This window comes from Zosterops lateralis, assembly GCF_965231275.1.
Source record: "Zosterops lateralis genome assembly, chromosome: 3".
Classification (NCBI taxonomy): domain Eukaryota; kingdom Metazoa; phylum Chordata; class Aves; order Passeriformes; family Zosteropidae; genus Zosterops; species Zosterops lateralis.
Genome location: NC_139764.1, coordinates 46,147,882 through 46,169,724, shown reverse-complemented (window position 1 = coordinate 46,169,724; position 21,843 = coordinate 46,147,882). Strand labels below are relative to the sequence as shown.

At 35.3% G+C, this 21,843-nt stretch overlaps 1 protein-coding gene across 5 annotated transcripts in view; it reads left to right on the top strand.

Moving 5' to 3' along the window:
* The window catches only part of RGS7 (regulator of G protein signaling 7), a 235,474-nt gene that overhangs the window by 119,233 nt on the left and 94,398 nt on the right, over positions 1–21,843 (top strand). For all 5 annotated transcript variants that reach the window (XM_083857586.1, XM_083857588.1, XM_083857585.1 and 2 more), the window contains exon 3: positions 2,393–2,489. In XM_083857586.1, coding sequence (XP_083713712.1) covers positions 2,393–2,489 — 97 coding nt within the window. The remainder of the gene's footprint in view (positions 1–2,392; positions 2,490–21,843) is intronic.

Below are 21,843 nucleotides of genomic sequence, written 5' to 3'. Positions count from 1 at the left end.
TTCTGCCCTTTTCATTGTCTTAGGTCATTGTTGATGAATGACAGAGGAGTGCCTTCACTGCTGCTTCCCAAATATAATTAAGTTTGATGGTTTTCAGTGGAAGAAGTTATGTATTTGCTGAATTTAAAGCAGCTGAAACAGAAACAGCAACTGCATATTTTGAAAGTTAAACTGTGCACCTGCATATGTTGGGCTGGATATGTTTGAATCGTTAATTTAAACTTTTTTTCCCTTAAATTGCCCTTCATTTTCTAGAGTTCTTACGTTTAAGTTAAGAAAACCACAAACCACAAGTAATATCTTAAATTTCCATGCAAGAGGTCAACTGTACCTAATTAGTGAACTGCTGTTGTGTTGTGTATTTAGAACATTCCTGCTCACTTAGGAGGTGATCTCTGCTCACTGAGTTATCCATGCAGTTCCCAATAATGCTGTCTGGAGTGTGAGATGCCTTTTGCAAAGACAGAATTCACGCCCAACACAGAACAACAATATGAGCTTGATATAAAGGGAAAGGTGTAATTTTGTGGTGCAGACATTCTAGAGTTCTCTTTGCTAATCAAAACCAGAGGACTCTCTCAGAGCTCCAGTCTCTCTCAGAGTTAGATTTTATGCTGTTCAGATTCAATCCTGTCCATAAAGAAATTTTAGCAAAGCACATGTAAATGTCTGTCAACAATTTGTTCCATATACTGTCAAAAGACTGACTACTGACAGCACTGGGCATTTGACATTTGCACTCGTATTCTTGAGCAAGCAGTAACTGTATCTCTCTATCTGTAATACTGTGTTTGAGAAGTGTGACCTGTGTTTGTAGTAATCCTGATTATATTGCAAGTATACCTTTAGTGTGTTGCCTTGTGTACAGATTGTCTTCTGTATTTTGTCCTATGTAACATACATTGTTCACTCTGCAGATCTTGCAATATTCTCACAAGCTTGCTCTGCATGATGGAATTGATCACCAAATATGATCAGCAAAAATATTTACTTGATTTCTTATTCACTTAAGGGCAAAATAAGACAGTGTACCAACTGAAGTTGATAGAAACCTTCAGTTACTATGTGGATAAAAAATGTAGGGACGGATGCCATTTCACAGATAATTGTTGACAAGCGTAGATATGCATGACATTTTCTTCAGAAATCTATTAATAGCATTTTCTATTTAAATAATTAAATTCCATATCAGATGAATAGTGGTTCTTTTCTTCTCTTACATTTTGCACATTGCTTAATTCTGAGCAATAGTCTGAGTTTTTCACACCTTGCTAACAATATCTACTTGTTGTGTTTACTTTTTGGTTTGGACAATGACACTGGATTTGTATTCCTTAGGTTGTTAATATGTGATCTATAATTATACGGAACATAGGAACCTCCAGGCACTCTATGTATGAATAGCTTTTTCTTGAGCAGTCAAGCTAAATGATTTTGTTTTTTTCTTTTTTTTTTGGTATATATATTTGTTCTTTTTCCACTGGTGACCCCAAATGCTATTCCCTTTCCTGGCTCTATATAACTCCCTTATTGGGCCAATTAATGCACAACTGAACCCAGTGCTGGTTTGCTATTTGCTGATGTGGGACATCTGACGTTAGGGGAAAAAGGGGCACGACAAAATTTCTTCTGTTATTCTTCTTCCACAATACAGTCCAGCCGCAAACTTTTAATGGATTTTTATTAGAGGTACAGAAGTGACATACAAACATTTTTTGAACTTTGACTAATAAAAGAGTATAAAATGCCCTGTCACATATCATTTTTCATATGGAGCATGTTGGGCATTTAAGTAAAAAGAAAGAATAGTTGTAATTAATTTCATCATAGTTTCATCGAGCATTTTGAGAAGTTAGATATTCAAAGAAAGAAAGGCGGAAATTATCAAATGGTCAACTTCAATTATGAAATGGGAAAAAAAGAAAAACTGTCATTGCTGTTTCTTTCTCAAGAGTCTTTGAATACATTTTTTTTTACTGTTTTTCATGCATAAATTCCTTGCAGTTTTAGCCTGTTCAATAAAATTATGGAATATAAATTAAAGAAAGAAATAGAAAGAGGAGTCCTGTCATTCTGAGAGATTGATCTAGGATTTCTTTGAGATTAATTTTAGGAAATAATTCTAGATTTATTTATTTATTCTTTCTTTTTTTAGGAAATAATTCTTTCTTTCTTTCCCTCTCTTTCCCTCTCTTTCCCTCTCTTTCCCTCTCTTTCCCTCTCTTTCCCTCTCTTTCCCTCTCTTTCCCTCTCTTTCCCTCTCTTTCCCTCTCTTTCCCTCTCTTTCCCTCTCTTTCCCTTTCTTTCTGCTTTCCTTCCTTTCCTTCCTTTCTTTCTCTCTCTTTCTCTCTTGCTCTTTTTTAATTTTTTTTTTTTTTATTTCGCTATTCAGATGGAAGACGTCATAGCCCGCATGCAAGATGAGAAAAATGGGATTCCTATTCGTACAGTGAAAAGCTTTCTTTCCAAGATTCCCAGCGTCTTTTCTGGTAAGAGTCAAAGTGAATTTCATACTATTTTAAAGTTTTCACTCTGTCTTATGTAAGGGAATGGTCTAGTGGGAAACATTTTAAATAAGCACTCTTGAGAATTCAGTCATCTGGTCTGGAGGAGATGTTATTTATCCTTTGAATAGTTTAATTATAGAAGTTTTTGATGTTTCTCTGAGATTGGAGTGAGTTTACACAGAGATGTTTTTGTCCTGAAAATTAGGTGAAGTGAATACTTAATTTACTACAAAAAGTTAATTGTCTCAAAATTACAATATTTTTATGGCAGGTCAGGTCTGTTTTTTAGCCAGCTTCCATAGCAAGCATGAGTGTAGTGTATTGACCAGTACATGAAGATAAGAAATTTCATAGCAGCAGAACAGAAGAAAAATGATCACCACACTGATGCTGCTTACGGGCTGTGACATTTATTACAATGTTCATGATCTGCTTCTGTAGCTTGGTGCTTGTGCTTGAGAAACTAAGGCTGAGATCTTTGTGGTGATTTGCAAGACAGCTGTAAACTTTATAGCTGGTCCAGGACAGTACAGTCATAGGCACAAAAATCTATTTATTAATTAATTAGCATATAATTATTTTGTTATTTACATAATTTTATGACAATTTATGCATTTATGTATTTGGCTATTTACTCCAGTATATTGAGTTCCTTTGAAATAGATGCTGTTGTTTAACCTAATTTTTTCATAATCTGTAAGAGCGTATCCTTAGACAGAAAGTATTTATACAAGTTTCTACTGTCTAGAATACCAAGAAGAATTCTATATTTTAATTTTCAACCTTTGGAATGTTTCTGCTAGTGAATAATCCCTAAGAGGGATAGAGTCTTAAGAGTGAGCAAAACTGCTTCCTGATTTTAGCAAATAGATTTTAGAAACTATCACAAAAAATAATTCATATTAATTGTTAATCTCTTCCTTAACTTGTGTACTATGGGTTTCAAAATATTTTTTTCCCTAAAATTGACACCATATTTTTAAATGTTAAGTTAAAATATATATACAGTTATGCACAGCAGTTACTGATGTACCAACTTTCCTATCAATATGTTAACTTTATTAGCTTCAGAGGGAAATAAAAAAATCATAGGAGAGTTCATATTTTTCCTCTTTTCTGATTTTCTCTCTCAAATACCAGGGAGTACCAATGACTTTGGCTACACATGACTAGAACTCCCACCAGAACAGCATAACTGTCATTTTAGTTCAATTAATCTACTTTCCTGTTAGTTCTCTATCCTGAATGGAATCTGAAAGATTTAAATCTATGTCCTAAGTCACTAAGTTCATTCAATGTGCTAGGAGTTTATGTATATGTTGCAAACAACTATCATCTTGAACTCAAAACTGTTGATTGCTAGGAAACATGGGAATATTGTCTAAGGATCATGAAGACAATAATGCAAATATATTTAACAAAAACTTATTGTACTGTTAATACCCACAGAACCATCAAAATATCATGCTCTTCAGTTAAAATATATATACTTATACGCTCATATATTTTTATATATGTGTGTGTCTGTCTGTGCATAAACAATGTCTTGGACACATCCATCTCTCCTGGATTTTGTCACATAAATACTGGAGCTTTGCAATTATTTGGCTGTTGTTTTTTATGGGGAAAAGCAAAACAGATAAAAAAACAGATAACTCTACTACAGTGAAATCATGCTCCTGCAAGCACTTAGGAAAGAGTCTACAGGTCCTTTAAACAGCTTGTAAAAGTTAAGGATGTCCATACATTGTCTGTAGGAATAGGGTCCTATGTGATAAAGTTTTAATTATGGTGTTATATACATTTTTAAATGTAATTTTATTTCATGGTATTGCTTCTAAAAACAGCAAATGAGAAACTAGTTGAAAGAGCAGTCACTTTTTATTGCTGAATTACTGACCATCTCTAAAGATGACTGCATTATCAAAATCAGACTGAGGAGTGGTATTTGAATTTAACAGAATGTTGTGATGGTAATAAATAGGATGATGTAATCATACTATCTCATTTACTGAGTCATTCCTGAAATGTTTTCACAAGTAAAATATCAACAGAGGGAAACATTTGAAATACAGATATTTCTCTATACAGATTCTTGTTCTTCAGAAAAATATAATTCTAAACTAAATATTATTTCAATTTTTGAAATTTTGAAAATATGAGGAATCATTTTGCTTTAATGTTCCATACATTCATAGAGACTAAATAAAAATTGAAACTTTTAAGGCTCTAAGGAAAAAAACTAGTCAGGAGACTTTGCTCCTTCTATGTGATTATGCTTTTTGATGAACAAAAGAAGGATGTTGCTGTCTTCATGCATTTGAAATGTTTTGGAGAAGTGACAAAGCAAATGCATCTAGACATCTTGCTGGTCAGAAATAATAATTGTATGAAGGTTGTCATGTGCATTCTTTATTAACATGGATTAGACTACTAGGAATAAAAAGGAGATGGTTTTCCTGGTCCATGGTTCATCTTTAGACCTGGAAATGGATAAAAAAGCTTGCTTGAAATGATGAATTTAGGGAGTCTGACATATGAATCATAGATTTTAGAAGGAGCTCTAAAATATAATTTTTATTTTTGCTAAGGAGTTGATAGAAGAAAATGCCAAAGTGTTGCTGTTCACTTTGAAGCAGAAAGAATAATTCAGAGTTTACTGACAAAGCAATAGTTGAGGGTATGTTTTGGAAGTCTTTGTGAGGTGATGTGGGTGGTTTACCCAGTATTAGTGCTGAAAGCTTCATAAGCTAATCAGAGCATGAATATTTCATTAGGAAGATGTATTGATGTCTTATGATCTTTATGGAATATCAGTGTGATTCTTCATAGGACTTTATAGTGTGCAATACTTGAGTGAGCTTGGTGATGAATAAAACCCATGGAGAATGTGCCAAGTGAGTTGTGTGTAAACTTGAGTGTGGAATATGAGAATTTTTATGGAAGGAGCAGGGGGAGCTATGAGAAATGTAAGTTCAGTTCAAGAATACACACAGAGGGAGAATAAAAACTTTTCAAGAAAATTATGCTCATACTAGTTGTTACTGGGTGTTTCTGATGCATGGCTCAGTGATCTTGGAATGTAGTCACAGCTTGAACCAACAAAAATAGGAGAAGGAGATCAGTAGAAAGGTGTATTTTTAACATCTCCAGTGTTAAAGAGAAAATGAAAACATTAATTTAGTTTTCACTGGAAATTATTATCCATGTGAAGTCTTTAGGTTTTTCTCATTCCTGTAGAGGAAGCTGATATATTATCTTTTCCAAATAAACATTGTGTTTTCCCATTTTTTAGAAAGATTATTGACATCATATCTAATTTTTGTTAAATGTTTTTCGATCTCAGAAAATGCTTATTTCTCTTTTACCTGGGAAATCACGAAAATAGTTAGATATTACTGTATTTTGATTATCAAATGTATTAATATAATGATGCAGTAGCAGTATACTTGGTAAAAAAATTGACGAATTTATGTGTTTGAATAAAAAAAAATCCAACTTAAAAGCAGACTGGCAGTCTCAGTAGCCTGGACCAATGTAGTGAGAGACTCCAGAAGAAAGCAGTGTTATAATAGCTCATCATACTCACAAATCACAGGTGGGTGAGCCCAAGAAATGAGTCACAGGGGCTACCTGCAACAGTATTGCTTGTTATACAGAGGCAGGGAGCAACAAATGAAGAGCAGTACAGTGAGAATTGGATGACTCAGGGGACTAATAACAGGAAAGAGAGTTTCATCTGTCAGTAGTTTTGATCTTTTCCAGTCGAGTAATGAGTTGTTAAACTCTGATGACTTCTCAGTGCTGCATGTGAAATTAGTTGATTGGTTTATCTACTTCACTACTGGAGATTACCAACGTTAAACATGAAATAGAAAGCTCTGCTACTTGGTTTGACAAGAAGCAAAAGCCACAAGGCACAACACTTTGATCATCTGGTGCCTTTGGAGCAAAGTAATGTTGCATTATAGGTAAATAAAAGAACTTTGGAATTTCTGTTTTTGAGAGATTTTACAGAGTAAATTAACCACTCTGGAGAACCTAGGATTTCTGTCTCCCAAGTCTTGAATTTTATAGACCTTGTTTTTAACTTCAGTGTCTCCCATGCTTGGTTGCTGACAGGTTCCTACTTTCTTGTTCTATCCATTTCTTCGCCTCTCTTTTCTTGCATTATCCTAAAGTGTAACTTAATGGTAGAATCATTGCTGATTTCTTTATGTCAAATGAGCCTCTTGTTATTTGCAAACTGAGCCTTCAGTGTTAAAACTGCAAGCTCACTGCCTTGATGAGGTTCCACTCTTAGTGAAATGCTTTGATGAAAAGCTTGCTGTCAGTTCATGAAGGACAGAAGCTGGATCATTCCCTCTCCTGTGCCCTCTCAAATGAGCAAATTGGAGCAGGGACTTGCCATCTTTACAGTTTCACTTTTCAAAGCAGAATTTTGGTAACAAAAAGTTAACAAGCCTCTATTCCAAAATAAATAATTTGTTTGAAGTTATACCACCAGTCTCTTTCATTCCTCTTTTTGTCAGTGACTGATTTGCATTCAGATGTTCATGATCTTCTGAGAGTGAATATTTTTTGTTCATGATTTTTAGAGTCATGAGTAGAAGAGATTGACTCAAAGTCAATATAGACTAGAGAATGGAGCTATAAGATTGGACACACAGACATGTCCAAGTACTGACACAATTAAGTGATTAATGAGTGATGATTAGTATGCTTTACAGAAAACCATAGTGGATATTCGAGTGCTGTCTTCATCATTTCACCTCCTGTTTGTTTGCCTATCTTGGCCTTGTGACTAGGATGGTAACTAAGGGTGATCTTAAACTGCTTAAACTTGACAGAACTTTTGTATCTTATGGAAAATCAGATTTGTGACAGCTTTGCCATTGGTAAATGCAGAATGAGCAAGCTGTGGTGGGATGGGATCAAGTAAGAGGAATTCTCTGAAGAAAGGAATGAAGAGCTCTTTCCGCTATCTTTAAGAATAGAATCATAAAATTGTTCGGGTTGGAAGACATCCTAAAGATTATCTGGTTCCAGTCTCCCTGCCATGGGCAGGGATATCAGCCACTTCTAGATCCAGTTGCCCAGGGCCCCCTCAAGCCTGATCTTGAACACTTCCAGAGATGGGACAGCCACAACTTGTCTGGTGAGCCTGTTCCAAAATGATTGTGCTCTCCATTTTCATTTTTAGAAATGTGTTAATATCAGACCTTTATTAAATTACTATTGGAATAAAAAGCTTTTCAAAATGTGAAGTTATTTTATACAGAACAAGTACTAATTTAAAGGTTATTGCTTCTTCCTAACCGAACAACATAACAAAAAAAAATTTATTCTTATGCTTACTTTTTGGTTCAGTGGCAATTGCCATTGGGAATATTAGTAAAAAAGAAGGAAATAAAGTTAAAAAGGCTGAGGCAATTTTGCAAAATTGTCCTAGGAAACTGAAATATACTGTAAACCCATTGAAAAAGTCTTTTAAAGTAATCTGTGTGCAAAACAATCATCATAAATTTTTGTTCCCTTAAAATATGAAAAGATTATTTTCACAGACATTTGCAAAAGAAATAGGTATAGAAGTCCTGCACTGATGGAAAAAAACCCAAACCCTTAATAGCTATTCACTTGTTGTGAGATGGAAAATTGCTAGGAACATTCATCTTTGAGGTTTGTCCACATGAAATGCACACCTTGAATTAGGTGATCTCATTTCCCAAATGCATACTTCCTCCCAAACTCGTTTCCAGAGAATTAGCTCTGGGCCTTGTTGATCGGCAATAGAAATTCTTTGCTGCCATTTCCTACTATGTTGTTTCCTAATGAAAATACTTCCCTCCCTTTGCTGCACCTTCCTAGTAATTTCCTTGTGTGTAAGATTTTGCCACTGTTTCAGGTGCAACAGAATTGCAGCTTTGAAATGTGAGAACTTTTAAGAGGAGTCAGCAAAGTCAAAAATATACCTAGTTTGCTACCCTCAACACTCAGTCTCTGAACTCTGGGTTTGCAACATTCATGAATAATGGGGGGTGGAAAGGGAGCCCCGAATCAGCCTCACATAAATCTGAAATTATCAGGAATTCCACAACCTATCACAGCTTCAGTTTCAGTAGTGTGCTGTTTTCTCTGTTAACAGAGGTTAATAATTGTGTTTTGCTGCTTTTCCATTTGCAACAGTACTTAGAGAAAGCAGAGAAAATAGCCCCATCTAACACAGACATACAAACATAAGTATTACACATATTTATGCCATTTGTATCTGCCCATGGAGGCAGTGCATAATGTATCAGCTTAACAGAAACCCTCTTAAGCTGATATAAGCAGCATCTGTAGTAGTGATAGCTTAACTAAAATCTGTTATGTACATGAAGCCCTGTAGGAAGAAAAGACTAGCTTATGTCAAAAGAAGAGTGAATGTACAGACATATTTTCAGGACTTCTGTGAAAATGGTTTTCCTTGGTATCTCTTGTAAATCTCTTAGAAAGAAATATTGCTGATGCTGCATAGAAATGATTAGAGCTAGTGGAGTAAGTATCAGTGAGAATTTGTCAGGGATGTGTATTTTAAGTAATTGTTTTAATTAGAAAACAGAGCAAAGTAAACTATTTAACTCCACTAGTTTAAGAAGTACTTCTATGACTGCAAAGCTGTTTAAATCACATTGGAATTTTTACACAGAGCAATCTGAGGGAGGCAGAATAGAAGTGCTTTCTCAGAAGAAAGGGTTGGTACTGTGCCATCACTAGTTTTTGAGACAGGAGGGAAATTTGCAGCTCATGTTGAGAATGGTGAGAGGAAGACGGTAGCTGAAGACAAATGAAGTCCCATCATGAAGTTCTCTTTCAGCATTAGTAATGTTGTCACAATGTGGTATCTATTTCATGGTACTCTTAAATAGTCTCTGGATACTGTTTCAGAAATGAACTTCCACTTAGACAAAGGAAGAGAACACCAATTTGATTCCTCTAAGGTCAGAATCCTTGAGTCCCAAAAAGTATCCATTATCTTGCCAAAAATCAAAACTTTGCAATGGTACATGGGATTTGTAAATGTTAATTTGTATACTGCAATATAATTCTAAAGTGCAGTGTACTTCTAAAGGTGGGAATATGTGTTAGCAGGTTTGGCTCCCGAATATATTTTCAATTAGAATGGAATAAAATAGTTACAAGGAATTTCTGCATGCAATGCTGTAGCTAAGCAGGTACTGTAATTGTTTTATAAACAGAGACAATAATTATTGATGCAATTATATTTTGGAGTACATGCTGAAAAATATCTAATTTTCAGATTTATGTGGCATTGTACCCTATTGTCTGGTGGCATGGTTTTGGTTGCATGATGATCATTAACTATAATTTAGCAAGCAATGTAGACATGTGATAAGTATTTCTGGTACAGGCACAAATAACGTATTATTTACAGGCATCCTGCTAGGTGTAATACACTGTAAACAAATTTTCTTTTCATTTTAGGATGATACATATCTGTCTGGAATAGTAGTCCTCTTTCCCTCTTAAATGATGTCTAACATTGACTCTATTGTGACTTTTCAAGCAACATAATTTCTTTGTACTTCAGTTTTACTTTTTTTAGTAGATACTTTTCTATCTTATTGTCTTTAAATCTATTGTTTCAAAGTAATTTGAAATATTTAAATGAACTTTATGCAAAAAGAAAGTGGCTCTATATTTTCAGGTTTTAGTCTTCCATTTTTACAGGCACATACATATAGTCGGCCAGCAGTTAAAATAATCAAACTATGTAAAATCATTCCCTGGAGAATATGCCCCTTAAGCAAGAAATCAAGTTAGCAAGGTTTACAAGATTACTTGTGATTTAGCTCCTCATTCTGTTGGTTCCAGCTATGAGGAACAAGACATTGTCATTGCACTTTCATCAGAAGACTGCAGACTTGTCTTTGCAGAAGGAAGCAAGGAATAAATTGTAGTAATTGTAATTGTTTATATTTCTGTTGTTGCTGCAGTTATCTATAGGCTAGTTTTGCATGGTGCTGAAGAAGTTCTGCTTCTATTTTCTGTCAGCTGCATTCCTAAAAAAAGTAACATACATTAAATTAAAAAGTCACCCTTATGGGAAGTAAAGGTAATTTCATGAAGCATACTGTGACTAACTATCATTACGCAAATAAAGAGTCCATTGATAGTAATCAATTTTCTACAAATCATGAAAATAATTTTAAATGGAATTACAGTATCAAGAACAATTTGTTAATAGGAAATAAGAGCGCTTGCATGTGTGATGAGAGTTGCTTACAATGCTCCACACATTTGACAAAGCCTATTATACACTGAGCTTCATAGTAAAGGTCAGTAATTGAGTTTATTGTTTAAAAACCTACTTGCTAGCTTATGTAGTTGGAGAGTAAGCCTTGATGTTACAAGACCAGCACGTAAGCTGGCTGTAATTACCGTGTTTTCTTTTATCCCAACCCCACAGACCAAGCAGTCCCTGAGGCCAGAGGATGTTGGCAGCTTTGGAGGCACAAAGCCCAGCGTTCCTGCTGCGTGCCTTGCCACACAGCATCTGTGTTTTTTTTGCCTTAAGGATGGAAGACCTCAGTGGGGATACTCTTGGTTTACTTGTTTCCTCTTCTAAGGAAGATCAGTAGGTGCTGCTTCCCTGCAGAGCTCTCCGTAGCTAAGGTTAGACCACAGTGGGAAACAGGCAGAGCTGTTGCAGTGATTGTCAGGAAGTCAGAAGGAGCTGGCTGGTGAGTTTGGTGTCTGAGGAACAGAATAGAAACCCAGGAATTTTCCAGAATCCAGGTAGATGGCACAAAATAATGACTTGCTGGTAGGAAGGAGGAAACAGTCATTGCTGAGGCTTGGCTAGTGAAACCAAACTAATTAGTAGGCCTTGAGAATATTTTTTAAAAAAAGAAAAGACAGAGAAATTAGTTTTAAACTCTCCTCTCCAAGCACACATTTTGTGAGATAATATTTTTTATTAAAAGGCCTGGTAGTGTTTGAATGTACAAGGAGACACATGGGACTTCTTTGCATCTTTTTTCTTCAAAGGCAATTACCATAATATGTGCATGCAAGGATCTCATGGATAACCAGCACCTATGTTCTTGTCTGATACCAGAATTCTTGCCTTTTGAGATTTTATACAAAATGTGAGACAGCTCAAATGTGGAAGTAGTTTAAAGACTTACAGAACTGAGTCTGTAGGTCTATATGTCCAATGCTTTGCCTTTTCATCAAGACCATTTTCTTGTAAGTTTTGGATTTAGTTATTATGGAACGAAGCTGGCAGATCTTAATAAGTATACAGTACTCAGATGTTTCCTGAGCTATATCTCTAGACCAGGCAATATGTTGCAAATAGAGAAAAGTCTTTGAGCCAAACCTGCCCATTAATGGTTTGATCACATAAATTCTACCTTCTGCGTTTCTTCCCACATTTTTACCCTCTCCTTGTTTTTCTAGTTGCTTTAATCAGTAATCAAGTTGAATTCTTTTTTCTTCCATACTCTTTAGAGAAAAATAGACTTTTTTTGTTCTCTATTCACTTGTTTTCTGAGTAGTAGTATTTTTGTGTTCCTAGTACTCGAGTTCTAGAAGTGGGTGTTTTTTTAAAAAAAATTATCAAGTCCTTTCATACTTACAAAAGTATCTGTTCAATAGAACAAATCAGAATCTGTCTTAATGAGAGGTGGAGGTGGAGTGACTCATCTCCTCGACTTTTGTGCCTGAGGTCAAATACAGTTTTACAGAAATATTTTGGCCTTGTTTGTTACTTATATCTTTTCAGACTGTTGATATATCATCTAAAAATTTTATCATAAGTACTAAAATGACAAGCCACAAAGACATGGATACAGAGGTCAGCATTTGCAAAGGGACCCCATCTGTTTTGCATGAGTGTCGAGTTGATTGCTCTGGATTGGAAGTAGATAGAAAATATGATTGTGTTAAAGAACATCTTGTTTCTCAAGCAGGATTTATGAGGCTAATCTTAATTTTGTCCCATACTTACAAGGAAGCTTCCAGCAGGCATGATGTCCTTAAACTGTAGACCATTTAAAGGCCAGTAATTGAGTCTATTTTCCAGAAAATAAATGGAAGATTGGTCATAGTAGCAATTTACTGTTCTAGGAGAGTTGATGAAAGTAAATAGAAGAGTGCAGCTTGTCTCACTTTTTTTTCCTCTGTCTGAAAATACATTTTTTCATGTAAAGAAGAAAAAACAATCACTCCCAAACAAGTGGGACATCCATCTCTGTCCATGTATTGGTCATAGCTCCTTTGGACAGCAGCGCAAGGGACAGGGAACACAGCTCCAGTGCACTGAGCAGGTACAATCCAGCAGTGGTTGTCCTTAGCTCTGTCACACCAGCAGAAAGGTAAAGTACACATGAATTGGCTGGTCTAATGTATTGTTTAATTTCATGTGATGTTGCTGAGATCCAGGACACTAATTATAAGTTACCTCTGCAATAAATTAAATGACCCCTGTAATTTAGTCACTATTGGTAGAACTCTCCTCCTATTATTCTGCAGGATGATATGCCATGTTTAATCCAGTCACCTAGTTAGTTTTGGACTTAGTCTGATATAATTACACTTTTGATTATTCTTAAACCTTTTATTTCTTATCATTAATGATGGGATACAAAATTTAAAAAAGCATTTGAACAAGTTTGTATGGACACAGCTATATTAAAATGGAATTGTGTATTAGGCAGAGAAAGACCTTATAGAACAATTAATAGGCTATGAAAGCCAGGCTATTGTAGGAGGATAGAGGGAAACTGTTTTCAGTGAAATGCTAAAACTGAGAATAAATTGAACATGAAACAGTCTTTTGAAATGTGTTTTAGTAGAACCAAAATAAATTGACAGAGTAGCAAATTTAAACTAGTGTACTAATTGGGAAGTCTCAATAGAGAAAGGAAGGACACCTGATTTTAGAAAGGAGAAAGGGGCCCGTGAACTCTCAGTTGCAGTGAAGAATTAAAACAGGCTTCTGAATAGGAAGTGCATTGGGAAGAGAGAAGGCACCATTAAATCTTCTTAATGACAGAAGGAATGGCATTACCCAACACTACCAGTTTAAAGGTTCCAGTGTGCTTCAAGATTTATACTTTTTGATCAAAAGCATTGCATTTCTTTTGAAACAGTATCTGTTTAGATTATTTGGGAGCAGTGATTATTCATGTAGGTGTCAGAAAATAGGAAGACTTCCTCAGTGTACATAAATTATTAAATATGGAATGAGTCATTACTTCTTGTGGAAGAAGCAGAATTTTATATGGAAAGTGTGCCTTAACTTTTGAAAGATGTGAGTTTTGAAGGGCATTCATGGTTTATAAAATGCTATTTGAATTATGGCTATCCAGGACAAGGTGTCTGCATAGACATTGTCTTTATTCTCTGTGGCAATCTATTTTGTAAGAATTATGTATCTCCATTACATATGTACTGGTGTCTTAAAATGTTATAATTGGCTTCAATTCAAACCTCACTTCTTGATAGCTGAAAATTAAAAAAAAAATCCTTCCAATTTTTATTTCTTTTAGAACAGTACAGAAAGCAAAATAAATAGTGAGGTTAGAGAGTGAAATGTCAATTTAGTTCTTCTTTATATTGCATCTATTTTAGATCAAGTCATAATTGTTCATCTGAGAAGTAGCTTCCAGTTTAAGGCGTTTGAGTCAAATAGTTTTGGATCCTTTGTTACAAAAGATGAGATAAAAAAAATCTCAGATTCAGTGTATTTGAAATGTTCTTCTGGCGCATCTCTACAGCCTGGATATTCAGGCCACTCCATCAAACTTAGACATCAATATTTGCTGAAGCTCTTTCCTCAGTTTATTACTAGTCAAGCCAAAATAGAAACTGTCTGTACTATCTGTACGCAAAAATGGAATCCTGATGTGCAGATAGATTTAGTGAGAGATCTAGAAGTCCAGAAATAAGAAAAATAGATAAAATATAATTTCATGAATACTAATTTATTACCTTCTGTCCAAGACACCACTTACAGATACAGATAATTATTTGTTAAAAAAATTATATTTCATTTGTGCTTTAAAAAGGAAGTTATTAATTTTAAGTATTGTATTTTATAATGGATTATCCAAACAGAAAAAAATATTTACAGAAAAATAGCAAACGGAAAGAAACAGAGACACCGCACAGATTAAAAGCAAGAATTTTAAGCTTTGCATTAGCTTCAGCAAGCATATAAACAGGCACAATACATGGCAAAAAGAAAAAATGGAATATATTAGTTGTAACATTTGCAGTAGGTGTCCTCAGTCAGCTGAAACTCTTCTGAAATCAACAGATCTGTCAAATAAGAAGGAGATTATAGCCCTGGGTCTGAGATCTAATGAAGAATTGTATCACTATTGGAAATCTTTTGGAACTGCCTTTTCTACCATTATTTTGGAAAGGAAAAAGTTCCTCTTGCTGATATAATGAAAAAAATCAAATGTGTTTTTCATCTGTGATTAGTATTTACTTGGTAAGAAAGAAGAATAAGAGAAACAATGTAAAAAATTCTGCCTCAAATCCAAAATGCTTTTCTTTTTTTTTTTTGCTGAGTACTACTATTTCCAACATGAGATTTTTCTGTTGATAAGTGAACCCTGCAACTTTAGTGCTAATAAAAGAAATAGATTTGTTTGAAAGATTTCTGTGCACAAAACCAATGCCTAAATATCTTTTACAGGACAAAAAACTTCAGGAAAATCCATGCACATTTGATTTGATCTTTCTTCACTCAGAATCTGAGTCACTGAACTGAACATACAGCACAGCACCAATACATGAAGTACGTGTTTAAGCAGCTGTGAAACAGCAGCCTGGTTTGTATGATTATGGCAGAAGAGTCTGAAACTATTAACAGGCTACAAATGAGGCAGCACCCAGCAAGGTCAGAGAAAAACAAGAGAGATGCCCCCCACCCTGTCAGGAGCTGGGTGCCCACATGTGGGTTTGATGGAGCTGCTGCTGACTAAAGAGCAGGGCTTGGAATTCCCAAACTGCTCTCAGCCAGCGCTGCACTGGGTGCCCTTATATAAAACAGACTCCTCTGTTGTAGAGTAGAGTAGCTGCAGTAGAGCCCCAGTTAATTGTCTGAAATCTAAAAAAGTGTGGGTGCACGCATTAGGAGTGAGTTGTTGCCTTGGATTTCCAAAGGTGTTTACTCTTTAATTGCAAGGTTCTTCTCTACAGTTTCCAGCTGAGGGTGTTTATTAACAGTATCAACCCTAGCATTGAATCACACAAATTGTCCTTTGATGACCATTTGTAACTGCAAAATAATCCTGTTTTCCAAAAGCAACTTCTGTATAACACAGCAGACTGAGTATAATTAGCATTTAAAAAAAATGTAAAGGACATGATAGGAACTGAAGTCCTGAAAAAGCGTGATCAGTATTATATACATGCTATATATTTTCATGACCTTTTTATCTGGCAGGTACTCAGGGTAATACATGGTTATAGTGCAACAAAACCAGAGAGAAAGCCTGAAGTTGAACTCTTTTCATTGCTCAAGTGTTCAGTTTATATTCCATCTCACCTGCTTAAATAGCAGCGAAAAAAGGAAAACCTGGTAAAATGAATGTTAACATTAATAAGAATGCAAGAAAACCCGTTTAACTTATACCCAGCCACCAATGCAAATGATATGAAGAGTTTTCATATGAAATAAGATCAAGAACAAGCCTGATACACTTGGAAGCCCTGCCTGAATTCATCATGTAAAACACTGACCTTTATCTGTATGTTTCCTGTATCTTGCATGGCATTTATAAATAAATAGTCCAAGGGTCATTTATTATTAAAGAAGCACTTGCAATAGATAGTCCAGCAATCTAACAATCAATATAATTAAGGCTGAATCTTTCCATTTGAAGTATGAAAATTTGCCTGTCATTCTTTAAATTTTTTTATTTCTTTTTAAGATTTTGAGTGTAGTATGAGTATAGTATTCCTCTTGTCAATGCACCACCGCCCCTGCCTGCCAAAAAGAAAAGCCCAAAACCCCTGTTTTGGTGTTGCCAAAGGCATACTAGCATAACCTACGGCCCATAAGTGGGGCTTAAAATGAAGTCTCTTGGATTTTCATCATTGGCTTAACTATTCTCTCCTTGTGGCATCAGTCTTTTCATTTGGCCTCTCTGACCATTACCACAGCTATAAAGTGAACTGTCTACTCACTTCATCATAGTAGTACTGGGGGACTTAATGTTGCTGGAGCTCTTCCATATACCGTTCTACATATTTTAAATCAATTAAATGATTTTCTGTAATTCTTTGCAGGGCACTTTGTAAGTTTTACATCTTTAAGAAATCGCACTTATTTTAGTAGTGCAACTTCTAAAAACAAAACTAGGCATTGTTTCCCTTGCTGAAAAGATTTTTAAAGCAGTGATCATTCTTCTGTCATTCTTCTTTCCCTTGTGCCAAATACAGGCAACCAGCTTTGGTGCAGGTGACCGCGTCAGTCAAATCCAAGACAACAGGAGGTCCTTCAAATAATATGTCCCTCAATAACCTCACCCTACTTGTTTGTACATATCTAGTTGTCTTTCCTTTTGCTTTCTTTTCAGCATAGTTACCTAACTGGCATCTAAGACACTCCCTGTCTGACACCCCAGAGATCTGTCCTCCTTCAGCTTCCCTGCACAGAGAGGAGGGAGCACAGATTCTCCTAGTTTTTACATACGTGACTTTAATTACCTGCATTTGTCTAATTTTCCTTGTGAAGGCATCAATCATACATCAAACAAAGTGCTTTTGAAGGAGGGAATATCATTGCATTGCTAATACCTCTGGTAAAACAAATGTGTTTTATGTCAGAATAGTCTAAATGTTTCTTCTTTATAGAGTGTGATCATGCCCAAGCTAGAGCATGGGCAACTTTAGTTTGCACAGCCCAGGAAGGAACTTTAATAGACAAAGTACTTTGAGAGACAGTCAGGACAGCTTCTTAGACAATATGAAGTGTTGGAGCCTTTTTTTGCACATCCCTTTCACCTGTCAAGTAGCAAAGGTGCAGATGAGTATAAAAATGGTCAGTATTGTATAGAGAAGTTTTATGTTGGGAGTAGGTAGCTTTAGGTGGTTATGGTTTCACCGCAATTTTGCACGCATGCCGACCTTAGAAGGAGTAAAGAAATAGACTTTAAGTTTCTCAAGCAGTTTTAAATTGCCATTTTTTTTCTGTAAGTCTCAACATATGTCATAGCTGAGAAAAATTTGAGCCATATTTTAATATCTTTTTCAATCACTTCTTGAAACTATGTTGATTTGAGACTTTTAATATGTTTTTAGTGACCATAATAGAGTTTGGATTTCCCCATTGCAACTAAGACAGAGAATGGCTTTATAATATTCCCTTTGATTTATCATTCAATCAAGAGAAATTACTTGTAAGCATAGCACCAGAATTAAAGAATAGAGTGGAAATTAAAGCTTAAAAGGACATGATACAAAACTGCCAAAAGAATAAGTTTGCTTTTACTCTTATTTTCAAAGAAAAAAAAAAATCTTCTAGAAGCTCAGTTCCAGATACTTTCCAAATGTCTTCATCCCTACTGTATATAACTCACTGTCAGGAAACTGGTATAGTAGTTAGAGGAGCTGTGATTTTACAAATACGTTTTCCAAATGGTATTTGCTATGTAAAATTGCAAGAGGTGTTAGCTTTTCGAGGCTCATGTGTTTTCTTTACTACATGGGAAGAGGAGAGATGACTCATGAACAAGAGAGAGGCGTGGTATGAGATAAGGAGAGCTATCACTGCTATCATTATAGTGTTTATATTGCACAATAAGAATATCTCTGAATTTAGTTGAGGTTAAAATGGAAGTGGCAAGTTATTAAAGATATACAGTCGAATAAAAAAGTTTTTACTTATTCTGTAATGATTGACAAGCTAACACCTTAAGAGAAAAAGGCAGACAAGATTGCCCATTATTCTCTTCTTATTTTATCTCTTGTGTCTAAAACTATCATTTGAATGTCCCTGAGCACTCCATGTAGCAGGTCCTATGACTCTGTCCTTTGGTCTTGTCAGAGAGATCATAGAATCACAGGATAGTGAGGCACATCTATCTTAGTTCTGTTCAAGCCTTCTACACCTCCCTAATTTAGAAGAATTAACCATTAAGAGCATTTATGATGATATATCTGGCAAACTATTTTTCTGCTGTGAAATGTTTTCAGAGCCACACTTCTTCAGGAAAACTTTTTTGACATTGCCATTATCAGAAAGTACTGAAATACTGAGAGTTTTTTTATTGTTTTATTATTATACTCCCATTAGAAGCTGTTGTATAAGTCATAAAGATGAAGATGAAAAATTCTGTTTGTTTTATGCTAAGAAAAAGATTTTGTCCCTGTTGAATCACACATTTTGATAGCATTAAAGGAAAATATTTTTAATTTTTCAGTTTGTGCAAAGCTTTGATGTTTGATGTTGGGGTTCCACTTCATATCAAAATAAAGTTTGAGAGCCTCAAAGTGTGCTGCAAGGTGAGAAACTGGTGTCTCTGGTTCTGTTGTGATTTGTGAAGCATCCTTCTGAAGATGCACTTTCGACTGGGAAAACTCAGAGAATAACAAGTCAGGGGCTTTATTGAGCAACCACTGAACATGGGCAACACAGAAAATCTTAATTATTCAGTTAAATTGTCACATCAGAAATGCTCATTGTAGGGTCTTTAGCAGAGGACAAACTGTTCCAACATGTTCAAATAGCAATTAGTATAAAATGCTTCCATGTTAAAATTACTGAATGAGCTCTGCATCATGAAACAGCAGAGCAACTCCTACCTCTTCCAGATTATTTTCCTTCACTGATATGCTTGGTTTGGTGATCATCAGCTTTACTAAGTTTAGAGTACATCAAATTTAGGCATCACTAAAGCATTACATGTTTGTATTTGCTGTGTATGTAACAAGAGTTGCTTGTGGGGGCTTCACATCCTGTGCTCAAGGCTGTAATTTTCCTCTATTTTCTTTGTGCACACGTTCTTGTTGGAAGAACAAGAACTTGTCTACCTTTGTTAGCTTACTTGCTAAAAACAAGAAAACACTAACTAGCAAGGACATCTATCATAACGCAAGCTAATGATAGTTTTAAACATGTGAGAAGGAAAAATTGCTGAAAGGTAAAATGTATTAACAGTAGTAAAACCTTGTTGCTTCCTTTCCCTGAGTGACAGTCATTTCTAGACTGCATAATATGTGAGGGAAAACTCAGTACTGTAAGTAAAAAAGGAAGATAATTTTAGAGTTGAATCTATAGATATTTTTAATATACTCACCTAAACTAGTAAGCCATCACTTTCTTTACCAAAAAACCCCACAAAAACCACCAAAACAACAATAACAAAATCAAACAAAAAAACCCCAACAAAACAAAAGAACAAACAAAAAAACCCCACATAAATTTAGCCCATCAGCCATTACTTAAAACCAAGGAACGTTGTTCTAGAAATGGCAATGGCCAGAGACATACTCCTCGTTACTCAATAAAAGATGAGAGTAATGAATTTGAGATGAAGAAATTCTGGTATTTTCTGCCTGGTGTGACTTGCTGCTGTGTTTGTGTGCTGCAGGACGAACAGAGCGGTCATCTCTTGCTTGAGAGCAGCATGTTTTACTGGCTGTTAATGTGGCTAGCCTGTTCCCATCCATTGGACATTATTTGTTGAAAACAGTGCTACACCAGGCATTTATTTGTATATTGGTTATTGACAGGAGCCCAGCTTTATGCTGGGTCAGATAGAATTGGAATATTAGAAAGGAGGACTAAAATAGCCTGGTATATTCTTAGTTTGTAAGTATAAACCTGCCTCATTCAAAGTCGACCTGAAAGTTAAAAGGGATAAGCTACTTAAGACTTCCCTTCTGCGTGGCTTATATCCATCCTATTTTGCATCAAGAAAAAACCTCACCAGTCGTATTACCACTACCTTTCCTCTGTGTTTTTGAAGAGGAGAACAGTTCTGTTCCCAGGCTATCAAGGGGAAGTGATCTGCATACTGCCATAATCAGACTATTTGCTACTCCAAGCACAAGCACCCTATTCTGCTCTCCCTGATTTCTTTTCTGACAGTAAGGTAGCAGGAGAATCATATTAATTTTTGGTGCCAGACTGAACAGGGTACATTTATCTATGAAGAAATACTTTAAATTTTTGAATTATGGGATTTTGTTGTGGTTTTTTTTTTTTTTTTTTCCTGTTGCAAGGGAGGGCAGCTAGTTTCCTTTTGTAATCTGTTGATGAATTCATTTTAGCTCTTTTAAGGGTATAAGAAGATTGAGCAAGAACATGTTTTTCTCAAATGTCTTCTTGCCCCCTCCCTCCCAAACTTGGGACTATATTTCATGCAGACAGCACAATTCCTTTAGCTGACTGACAAATCTTTATTTTCTCCAGGCCCTCAAGAGTTGTGTCTACTTTTACCTTCCATAAGTGAACAGTAATCCTAGTACTGGATATCTATTTGCTCTATATTTCTTTACTGATCCTGCCTTTGTTTTCCCAAGAGAATATATATATATATAAATATATATATACATATATACATACATATGTGTGTATATATATATTCTGTTCCTGAGTCTGCAGTCAGTTGATAAGGAAGAAATTTTACATAAAATATGTACAAGTCCTCAAAAATTACATGGAGAAACCAAAAGTCAAATAAATGGTTTGCACAGGGCCTGGGAAGACGGCCAGGACTGGTTTGGATAGGTAGCTGAATGCTTGTGTGTAAGTGTTCTCTCACCAAGGGTGATTTTACATCTTGATACTATTTATTCTTACTCTGACAATGTAAACAGCAAAGACGCAACAGGTGCTAAAAGTAGTATTTACGTCACTGCATACTCCTAGGCAACAGTATGAACCTAATTTTTTCTGCATTTTGTGAAGAAGGAAAAAGATAATGAACTACAGTCTCATCTTTACAAGGAGCTCTCTACTCACAAGTCTAAGTTATGAAAGACCTATCCTATGTTCACAGTAAGACATCATCAGTTTTCATCTAAAGAAATAAAACATTGAAATGTACATTAAAATAACATGAAGAATAGACTCCAACTCCAGAATATGCACTATTATTTATTGCAGTAGTACTTACAGGTTGATCTTTTCAAAGTACTTTTCTGTTCTCTAGTGCTCAAAATCCACAGCACAGTGTGAGGAACTATTATCTTTACTGTAGAAATAAATACCAAAGGTTACATCTTGGGCTTGTGGCCTAGGATATTTCAGAATAATGTCTTTTTTATCATTCTTCTACTTGATAATGGGTGATGGAAATCTACT